This window comes from Pseudopipra pipra, chromosome Z (genome assembly GCF_036250125.1).
Source record: "Pseudopipra pipra isolate bDixPip1 chromosome Z, bDixPip1.hap1, whole genome shotgun sequence".
Lineage (NCBI taxonomy): Eukaryota > Metazoa > Chordata > Aves > Passeriformes > Pipridae > Pseudopipra > Pseudopipra pipra.
The window spans coordinates 54232044-54243746 of NC_087581.1; the positions used below are offsets into that span (position 1 = coordinate 54232044).

At 35.9% G+C, this 11703-nt stretch overlaps 1 protein-coding gene across 1 annotated transcript in view; it reads left to right on the forward strand.

The window, feature by feature from the left end:
- Window positions 1-11485, forward strand: part of ALDH1A1 (aldehyde dehydrogenase 1 family member A1) — a 32992-nt gene extending 21507 nt beyond the window's left edge. The window contains exons 8-13 of the mRNA XM_064643022.1: window positions 615-717; window positions 1271-1455; window positions 4493-4657; window positions 6559-6716; window positions 8696-8770; window positions 10929-11485. Coding sequence (XP_064499092.1) covers window positions 615-717; window positions 1271-1455; window positions 4493-4657; window positions 6559-6716; window positions 8696-8770; window positions 10929-11001 — 759 coding nt within the window. The 3' untranslated portion in view covers window positions 11002-11485. The remainder of the gene's footprint in view (window positions 1-614; window positions 718-1270; window positions 1456-4492; window positions 4658-6558; window positions 6717-8695; window positions 8771-10928) is intronic.
- The last annotated feature ends 218 nt before the right edge of the window (window positions 11486-11703 follow it).

Genomic DNA, 11703 nt, shown 5'->3' on the forward strand with positions numbered 1-11703 from the left:
AGGACTATAGTAAACACATTCTGTTTAAGCGCATATGCACCTCAGGCCTGAACAACAAGGAAGCATCATAGTCAAAGCAACCTTCAACCCTGGAATGTCAGAGAAGCTCCAAAGACAGTACATGCTGTGAAGAAGAGGAAGATGAGGAAGAAAGGGGTCTTAGGATGTCCAACTCAGTTTCTGGGGAGGCATGCCAGGGGGGCAGGTTTGGGGAGGATCTGGGGGTAGATAGTTCTTGGATCAGACCATAAGTTGTGGAATCCCTGGACATGGGTGTGAGCACTTTTGTACGCCTTGCACCAGAATGCCTTCAGTAAAGACCTGCTCGATATCTTACCTATACTAAATTTGCCTTGTGAGTTTTTTCTCCTTGATCTTTAGGCAACAGTATGAATGTATACAGGGGGAAACTATTCTAGAAAACAGTTCAGATTCATAGGCTACAAGTCACCTGCACCCTGACTCTTTCTTCAATTTTTTTTTAATTTATTTTTCATTTTGTTGCTGGGATAGTAGATAACTGTGGATTGATTTTCACTTCTGAGGAAGTCAGAGAAGTTTTTGAGGTCATTATAACTTTTTTGAGATGAAACTGTCCTCTCCCTACCTTCTAGGTTGGCAAACTGATTAAAGAGGCAGCCGGAAAGAGCAATCTGAAGAGAGTTACCTTGGAACTTGGAGGAAAAAGTCCTAACATTATATTTGCAGATGCAGACTGTTAGTAGCAATTTTATTATATAAACTACTACTATTGCAAATTTAATTATCTTTTTCTTTTCTCTGTCAGTAAATTGTTTCAAGTAATTTTTAATTTCAATTATTTGAGTAATTTTTAATGTTTTCTGGTCATGCCGTAGTTTTAAGTTAGATTGCCACCAAAACCTGATGGCTCCTGAATAGGTATGGATCTCTGACAACCTGTCCACCCTTAATGTAATGATCATGCTAATGCAATATGAATGCAGAACCAAAAGTAGATTTATACTTTTGGTAGGTTTATTAAATCTCTAGCTAAATACTCCTCTTGCTACTGCTGACACAGCAAATAACGTTGGATCTACATTTCACCTAGAACAGCTTAACGTGTGTTTAACTAGGTGTATGATGCTGCTCTTGATAAGAGTAGTTCAGACATAAGTACATGGTTTAAAGGATCATAAAAATAAAAAGTGCTAAAAAGGGAAATGAGATGCAGTGACAAAGCTTAGTAAAGAATTTATGATGTGACAATTTGTGTTTATGATCTGATGAACTCTGCATTTCTTTGCAGTGGACACCGCGGTGGAATTTGCACATATTGGTGTGTTCTATCACCAGGGACAGTGTTGCATAGCAGGATCTAGGATTTTTGTGGAAGAGCCTATTTATGATGAGTTTGTTCGCCGAAGCATTGAAAGAGCAAAGAAGTATACTCTTGGGAATCCTCTGTTGCCTAATGTACAGCAAGGCCCTCAAGTAAGTAATGTTACATGTTTCCACCATAATTATGTCACAACATCGCAATTTAATGTGCTTATAAACCTATTGTTGCAGTACTTTCAAGGCTAAGTATGGTTTTCTAGTGGATAGTCTAGAGGACGAGGAGGAAGAAACTGGAGAGATTGTTGTTTACAACACTATCATAAGCCAAAGGGTGAGGTCTCCTCTTTTCTACTTCCTTTTATTAGTGAGGAGAACAATTATAAAAAATATAAGTGCTCTGAGAAACCTCCAGTGCATCAGCTGTAAAAGTGCATTACAATCACCCATGTCATGTTAGAGGTTGCTAACTACATATTCAAATAGTGCCACTGTAAGTGACTAGCTTGAGGAAATAAGACTTTTAGTGTCTTTTCCCCTTTTTCAAGGTGCTAGAGCTTCATTAAACTGCTCTCAGTTTTAGAATATTACACAATTTAAATACAACAGTTTATTATTTTTTCCTGCTTTTGTTAAAAGGTTATGCCAGTAGTTTCCCCATCAAATGAATGCTAAAATGCAATATTAATAACTATAGTTATCACAATGCTGTGAATTCAATGGATCGCATCAGACCATTGTTAAATTAGTTTTCATCTAATCTTATTTCCATATCAGCTTATACTGCAGGCAGAGCTATTATGTTACATTTGATTATCACAGAATAAAAGAACTGTTTTATAGAAAGGAAAAAGTTGGAGACAAAGCAATTCCCATACATTTGATAGTATAACGTGTTCTTCATTGGTTATCACAGTCATTTTATGTAATAAAAGACACCAAGTAAACTGGAAAAAAACACATTCCAAGCCACACAAGATTTGGGAAATTTAAAAATATTAAGGAAGGATACTATTTTATTTTCCTGCAATGTTTTCCCATGTTTTGATACAAGATAATAGATTCATCTGAATAAATTTTTAAAAGGCCAAGGGCAGGAAGGTTCAAACAAGTGAATTCCAAGTGTCTGTTGTACAGCTAATATAAAATTAAGAGAGATCTTCTATCAGGTTATTGTGGCTTTACTGAGTTTGAAATTCATACTAACAATTTGAATGAGAAATGTAAGTAAACTTCTACTAAAAAAATAAGGAAGGTTAAATGTGAAAAAGCAATAATGAAAATATTTTAAAGAACAGAAAGATTTTTTTTCTCCTCTAGTTTCGTCATTTGCCATTATTGACTTATTTTTCTTCTTAGCAAACTTTAGCAGAAACTTAACAATTTTACAGATTAGCAAAGTTACTGCTTTTAGAACTGGTATGACCCCTTTTAATCTAAAATTGTGGTTTGGGTGTAGTTTCTTTTGTGGTAGTTATGTTAAATATCTCTCTTTGTCTTCAAATTGCTTGTGCTTTGACTGATTGTTCCTAGAAACAAAATCTGATAGCCTGTATCAGGCCTATTCACTGTGATGTCTTGCCATAGAGAAAAAGACATACTTGTTGTCCAGTTCACAGGCCCTCTGGGGCCGCACCTGCCCTAGACAGCAAGTTTGGGTAACACTGTGCATGTTGGACACCAAAGCAGAGTCAAAAGCCCTATTGGAATTCAAAAGATCCTATATACGCATTATTAAGAAAAATAATGATGATAATAACAAAGGAAGGACTGACAACATGAGCTGTATCATATAAACCTTGTTTTCTCTCCAAGATGTTTATGTGGCCACCAGGGTAGCAGAAATTTTATGTCTTCAGCATCCAGTAAGGCAAACATTTCTTTGAAAGTAAAATGACAGAGAGTGGAGTGAACTAAAAGTCATCTTCTTATAAATCCATATCCTTATAGCTATAAAATTTATCACAGCTTTATTTAAATAGCTGTTTAGTCTAATACGTGTCCAGAATTCCCCAGAACCTTTGAAAATATTGTTGTGTTTTAAGACCATAGTAAAACTTGTTGCTCAGACTGAAACTCAACATTTTTATTGCACAAATAAGAGAATAAAATACACACCTACTCTGCTCTGCTAACTGATGTGTATGATCACAGAGAAGAATAATCTGTGCAAGAGTCACTCTGGAAGTAATATCAGTATCTTCGTGAGCTAGTACTTGAAGGACCAAAGTCTGAAATAATGAAGGAAAGAATCATGAAAATGGAGCAAAGAAAGAAAAGAAAAAGAGAATGTTAGAGGCATTTACCAAACAAGCTTTATCATTAAGGTTATTTTGACATATATGTTATCTTGTGCACAACTTCCCTTCAGGCCTGAAGGGTAATTGGTGGATTTGGACCTTGGAGGAGAGAAAACAATGTGTTATCTATTTCTAGTCCCCATTTACACTATTTGTTTTTATCCATTTTGTCACAGCAAACTAGAAGGAGTTAGAGAAATATAAGCACTTGTTGTACTGTCACCATAAACTTCTTTTCCAGACTAAGGCCCTGCATTTTGCCAAACTATAGAACTAAACTGCAATATACTTGGCATATATTGAATTTGTTGGTAAGCCTGAGTGAATGGAAGGTTAGAGATTGGCTTCATATCGTAAACAATTTGTCATCTCTGTTTCTCAAATGACAAGTGTATTTGTCTTTATTCCATTAATAAATCAGAATGAATTAAAAAATAACATTAAAATTAAATTATATTTAATAGTTGTTTTTTAACTTCCTCTAATATTTTAGGAAAGCAGTATGGCCAATCTACCAGACCTGATGAAGGACAGAAGGGTTTTGCTGGCTAGATCAAACCCTCCATTATTTTTTCAGAGTCAAGCCCAGCAATTTTTGATTTGATGAACCATTTCTGGTTGGCAAGAGTACTGAGAAGTATAAGGCACATTAATTTTGTCCCTCTAAACCTCATTCTTGTATGTCAAAATTTCTGATTATTGGTCTATTTGAGAAAAGCCTGCAAATTTTTGAGAAGTTAGTGACAAGAATATTAGCAGTGCTCACTACCTGTTCCACTTCAACACATGTAATTGAACAAAGTTGGAACGTTGTTAAGTTTAGATTAGTGAGTTAGAAGACCAACTGTTATCAGTGTGTGCTGTTTTCATCCCTGAAATATCTTTTCATTTAGATTGACAAGGAGCAGTATAAAAAAATCCTGGAGCTAATCGAGAGTGGGAAAAAAGAAGGAGCCAAACTGGAATGTGGGGGAGGTCCATGGGGAGACAAGGGTTACTTCATCCAGCCCACAGTTTTTTCTAATGTTACTGATGATATGCGCATCGCCAAAGAAGAGGTAAATAAATTTTTAGCTATCTGTTCTCTCACTGAAGGTTGTCTATCTAAATGTCTGTACAAAATACTCATTTAGAAGGTCAAGCAATGACATAAAAATGCTCTCAATAAGTCTGCTGTTCCATCTGGGTGGTGTTTAAAGTGCCTTTGTTGGTTTCTGATGCCCATTTCACCAACTTGGTTGTGGTGAGGAGAGGAGTATGAGACTGGCCTGCCAACAAAGTCTCCTATTTAGAGTGGAAGCAGATAAATTCTGAGGTTTGGATTATTAACATCAGCCCATACTGCCTATGTGTCACATACCAGCATCGCAGTGACCAGTAACAGAGAAGCAAACAGTGGAGGCACAGCTTGTGAACAATTTACACTGCCTAGGGAACCACTTAATTTAGCTTTTGGACACAACATGCACCAGGCAGCTATTTTGCAATATGAGAAACTAGTTGATTTGTGCTTCCACATGCCTGTTGTTGGTGGCAATTACTGTACATCAGAGTTTTGCCTCTGTGGAGTTATTTAACTTAGATCAGTTTGCAAGTGTGTCTACACATGACGGAAGAATCTTTTACTGACCCAACTGAGGTGACAGTGCCAGGGCATCAGTGAAAGTCTGAAAGGAACAGCAGAGAGGAGTGCAGAGCTGCTATGTCAGCTAGCTCTGTAAACACAGCCTCAAAGTCCAGTCATGACCTCTTCTCTGTGTTTTTTTATATTCATCTTGATTAATAACTGCTACAACTGGGCTGCAATTGGTGTCCATTATACTTCTTCATAAAAAAAGGTCCTTCAAAATCCTCCTAACTGTTGCTTTACAAAGCCAACAATACTGCTGATGCAGTCTGATGAACATAGCTACTACATCCACCAAGAGTCAACAGCCCTAGTTAAAATGAACACCACAACAGCTAGAGTTAATTGTGACAAGGAGAAAGCTGTAAAACAGGAGAGAGCTCTATGAGACAGAATTTGGATTGTTTCTGCCATCCAGGAGTCAGGTAAGAAACCACACAGAGTTATGGGGTTTTTTGCTCCTCTATTAGTTTCTCTTTGGTCAGCAGTAAAATGACTGCTTCTCACATTATTTTAAATGTAAGGAAAAATGAAACCCCAGATAGCCAAGACAATTTAAAGAATATCCAAGTTTTGAAGCTCACAGTTTGAATAGTAGGGGAATGTTCAGTGATTTTCTGACCTATGTAAATCAACAATTGCAACACTAGTTAGAAACTAACATTAAAACTCAGTCAGGTAGAAAGCTCACAGTCTGTTGGAATAGAAGTAATTGGATGTAGTAATGTCCCCCCACACTACACAGTCTTGGCATATTGTGGTGGGCATGAGCACCTCTGGCTGAGAACACCAAGTGATGGTAGCAGGAAAGCGGAACCTGAAGGACTATTTTCTCACCTAACACCCATATGGAAAGCAGAATTAGTTGTTCCACTTGGAGTACATTCCCAATTGTGCAGCTACCTACAGAGATAAAAATCTAATAGAAAATTTAGGTGAAGAAAAATTGCATGTCTTTCTCAGCTTTAAAACTAGAGTTTGCCAAGAAAATACCCATTTGTTGGTAACCAATATAAATATCTAGCAGAGTGTGACACCATGTTAGCTACCTTTATGGTGGGAGTCTTTTTATCCTTGTTATTTGTTTTCATAATTTATTTATTTATTGTTTTATTAATCATTTTATGATAGGCTATCTTGATTTACATCATATTTCAAAAATCTTTATGTGAATTTACAGTATTTTTTAGAAATTTTTCCGGAAATATACAGTCTTGGCTGAATGAATTCAGGAACAAAACCATCTAATAGATGTAAATTTAATAAATATAAATTACTTAAAATAGTAAGTTATTCTAGTCCACTTTAAAAGCTTACATGTGTTTGATACAGATATTTGGACCTGTTCAACAAATCATGAAGTTTAAAACTATAGATGAAGTAATCAAGAGAGCAAATAATACTACGTATGGTTTAGCAGCAGCAGTTTTTACCAAAGACATTGATAAAGCATTGACGTTTGCAGCTGCTCTTCAGGCTGGAACAGTATGGTAAGTCATGCTTTTCTAAATTCTTCCTTTAGATCTGCAGGTGTTAATGGCACTGATTGTAGGACATTTTCACACTTTTTTGGGTAGTATATTTTTATATTTATTCCTTGTCATCTTTGTAGAGGTGGATCATTGTCATCCTCCTCTGTATCTCCTCCCCTCACCTTTCCCTACTTAATGTGCTATTAAATACTTACGTCTTGAAAGTCTTCACACAATTGACCTGTAAACTTAGTCTAAAAAAGGAAATTGACTTGCTAAAAAGGAAAGGAAACAACAAAAAAATGCAGTGAGAGTCCCCTCTTTCTTTACGTTCAGGATCTGGGGATAAAATAATAGAGAGCATGCAAAGGAAGGGAGCAAAGGTGGTGAAGGGCCTTGAGGGGAAGTCGTATGAGGAGTGGCTGAGGTCACTTGATCTGTGCAGCCTGGAGAAGAGGAGACTGATGGGAGACCTTATTGCAGTCTACAACTTCCTCATGAGGGGAAGAGGAGGGGCAGGCACTGATCTCTTCTCTGTGGTGACCAGTGACAGACCTGAGGGAATGGCCTGAAGTTGGTCAGAGTAGATTTAGGTTGCATATTAGAAAAAGGTTCTTCATCCAGAGGATGGTTGGGCACTGGAATAGGCTTTCTGGGGAAGTGGTCACAACACCAAGACTGCAAGTTCAAGAAGTATTTGGACAATGCTCTCAGGCACATAATGTGACTCTTGGGGATGGTTCTGTGCAGGGCCAGGAGTTGGACTCGATTATCCTTGTGGGTCCCTTCCAACTCAGTATATTCTGTGATTCTGTGAATACATAATTTATGGGGATCGTTTCCAGTATTGTGTAAAGAAATTAGTTATCTGAAGTTCTGTGGCCATTAGCCTGGGCAGAACATCCATCTGTAATGGAAAAAATTGATAAAATGTGATTGAACAAAGGAAGGAAACACAAGCTGAGGGAGAACTGCTACAAGGCCAACTGTTTCCAGCAATGGAAAAGAAGAGGCAACCTACATAGAGCTGGAAAATAAAAGGATAAGAGATACAAGAGTGAAAGCTTGGAGGCATAGCAGACAGAGTCTAGACACTATCACTGACAAAGACCTGCTTTTCCCTACAATTATTTCAATGCATCAGAAGGAGAACAACCAGTTTTACTTGAATGCAAAACCTGTGTCCAATTTACATTTTATCTGAAAGCACTTGCAACGAGCAAAAATTCTTGCCCCGGTCCTGTGACCTAAAACCAGATACTTTCTAAAAATAAGTTAACAGTTTTGACTTAGGAGTTGTTATTCTTTATATGGAAGAAAGTTTCAAACAGAGGTAGAATCTTTGGGTTTTGCTCTTACATGATTGGTAGTCTAGGAATCCTTAACTATAAACAGAATCTCTTCTGTTGAAACCAGCAGACTGGCAGAAGAGATTATAAAATATGTAAATAGAGAATATTTGATTTGACAAGGTTGTATGACAAAAAGAGCTTCTCAGTCAGGAAGTGGGATGCACATTCTGCCAAAATTCTTCATACTTACAAATTCCCCTTTGAAGTTCCTTTCTTACTCATTGTATCTTGTTCTCAACTACAATACAGAACATGGTTTAACTGAGTAGAATCAAATAAAACTTCCTAAACATGTACTGAAGCTGTCATGAGTTTATCAATAAGAAGTGGACCTGCAGAAGACTTAGCTTTGGCTAGTGTTTTGTTTGAGAGATGATGTACGAGTTAGGAGCTTTATTGAGGCTACCAGAGAAAGGTATGATGGTCACTCTGCTTGAAGACCCTTCATGAGTATTATAACTGTAGTTGATTTTAATGCTTAATTTCTCTGAACCTTAAACTACATTTATTTTTGCAAATATATTACTTAGTTCTAGTTTGTGACTATCACCATAGGTTTCTTACAGTTGACAGAAAAAACATTGATTTTGCAGAAGTGAAAAAAGTTTCTTCACACTATCAAAAGTAATTTTTCTGTTCTTCCAGGGTTAATTGTTATAGTGCAGTGTCTGCTCAGTGTCCTTTTGGAGGTTTTAAGATGTCAGGAAATGGACGAGAAATGTAAGTAAATACTTTAAAAAATGTAGATTCACAGGAACGACAAAACGAAATTCCAAACCCCAACTTTAAATATGCATAACTAGGATGTCCAGTTTGAGATTTTGTCACATTAGGCTAGTATTTAGAGGCTTCGGGTTGTCAGAGGCAATATCAACCAAACAATTCCTCCACAAATAAGAAAATTGTTAAGATACACCCTTTTTCAAAATTACTGGCTTTAGAAGCTTGCAATCTACTGATGAGCAAAACTGACCAGTTTGGTTTTGGTTTACAGTTTTTGTATGTATAGAGAAACTGTCATTTGCATGAAGATATATATGTGTGTAGTTTGTGATATCCCCTTCAAATGCAAGGCTTTGGAAAAGAAGAGACTTTTCAAAATCCTAGATTTAAACAAGAGTTTGCAGTTAAAGCCTTCAGCAATGTTTTTACAGTACATGCCAGCTTGGTCAAAAGTTATGATGAAAACAGTCCTCTGTAGTCTTTAGACCTTTGTTTTTTTCCCAAAATAGAAGTGGAGTATTATACAAAAATCATAAACTAATCAAATTTTTTCAAACCTCTAAGTTTTAGTCCAGTTTCCACTTGAATCATGTCCTGTTTTATCTTTATTTGTACTTTGTTAAAAATGCCACATATATAGGAACAAAAAAATTATTTTTAAAGCCATAACTAAAAATCAATACTTGTAAGCTTTTCCTTTTATTAAGACAAATGCATAAAAATTTTAATGAATGATAGAAGTAGTTAAAAAATATATGTGTAGGTGAGGTGCTTCAGAGCTTCTTTTTATGTATTTTTTTAAGAGATAAAGACTAGTATTTTCATAGTTGCTCATCACTGGACACAGTCTGCTCCTTATGGCAAAGCTCCCGCTAGCTTCAAAGGAAATGGACTCAAGTCAATGCTGAGAGCTTTAGAAAACTGCAAAATGGAAAAATGCAATAATTTAGACCATAATTATCAAATACTGTTTTGCATTTGGTGGGTGCCAAAAAATTGGACATAATCAACTCTGAATCACAGTCTTTAGCAGAAATATTTTTTGAATTTGTTCACTAGAAATAACAGAAAAACAATAAGAGACTATCAAAACCATTTTCTATAACAGTGCATTTGGAAGGAGTTAAGCTTTTGTGCTATTTAAGTTTTTTGGTTCAAAGTCACAATTATCAGACCAATAAAAATATTCCTGCTAAAGGACAAGGATAGAATTATCACCAGATAGATGTCTGTTTGGAAAAAAAATTGTAAATATACAGCAGTCAATTTTAGGAGAGGCAGAAATATGTGTGAAACAGCTGCACTGAAATAATTAGGAACTCAGTGTCAAGCCACTTCCTTGAACCCCAGAATTAAATTCCCTGTATAATTCTTGGAATGATAATACCATTATGAATTAAACTACTGAATGTCACATACTAACAGAATGCCTCTTCAGAAATTAAGGGAATCGGTAAACATACTCCCCTAGTACAAGGGTCCTGAACAGAACAGAGACTTCTGTTTTGCCTATATGCCTATCTAGTAACGTCAGTGAGAACGGCAGAACTTTATACTGTAGCAAATCTATGTTTGTAAAGCAATCAGTTATGTCTAGTTTGTCTGTGTCAGATGTCAAATATCTAGGCACACAAACAAGCTTCAACTCATCATTGAAAATGTAAAGGTGAATCATGCTAAAACATGTCAAATATTAAAGCTTTTTTCATTGTCTGAGAGTTTTCATCATGGATCAATTATGTCCTCCATTTGCTTGAGATGAAGTGTCTATTCTTTAATGCTGGAGAAAATTCTTGGCTTTAGAAGAAGACCTTTATGACCTTTGCAAATAACTTGTTGAGCATGCTTGTGAAGATCTAATATGTTCTTGATTTGCTGCACAGAAATGCAATTTAGAAATACTCTAAATTAAATGCCATTCTTTTGCACAGATAAATTGCTGTCTCTCCCACTTTTCTCAGGAAACTGTTGCTGTAGCTTTTCAAAAGGTTTTCAGCAGCAGTCTAGCTGCACAGCTGTGTTCCAAATATGTCCAGTGTACTTGTTATATATATATATATGGCCAATTGCACAGCATCACTGAAAATCCCATCCAGAATAAAACTCATATAAAAAGCATTAGCATAAATATTGCTCTTGGTTCTCTTTTATCTAGGGGAGAATATGGACTCCATGAATACACAGAAGTTAAGACTGTCACAATCAAAATCCCACAAAAGAACTCGTAATGCTTCTTGAGGTGCAGAATCTAACAGCTTCAAATGAATCTGAAAAGACCATCTGAGTTCTTAAATGTTTTATTGTCCAAATGATTCATTAGCCTTTTTGTTTTCTGATTATATAAGAGGTACTTGCTTGCATTAACAATATAAGGAATAACATAGAAAAGTTTAATTTGATTAATTGTGATAAGGAATCTTTAATGTCTGGTACATAGCTAACTAATTTTAAAAGTTCATGTCCAGAAAGATCTATTCCTATTTTCAGTTGAAGCTCTCTGTAGTGCTATGAAAATTTGCCTACTTTACAGGTACAGTTTGAATTTTTGTGGTCTTCTAAATGTTAGATGGCAAGCTCTCTTTGCATTTTCTGGTTTTTGTGGCCATAGCAAAAGCACTTATGAGTAGTTAGCAGATAGATACTTTTCTGTATCTTTCTCCAGATGTATTTCTTAGACAATTAAATTTGTTCATGATGCTACACAGATGTAACGTGTATAACATTAAAAAAAATTAAAATTCGCTGACAAAACCTACTACTTCTCCTCTCATTAGACTTTTCTACTACACTAGTTTACTAATAAATAATACTAATAAACAATAGTTTACTATTTGGCACTATGTAGCACAGAGGCACCACTGGTGTGTTCAGCTCATCAGACTTATATCTGCTATATGGAGACTAAAGTCCCTAATATTTTGTCAGTATTA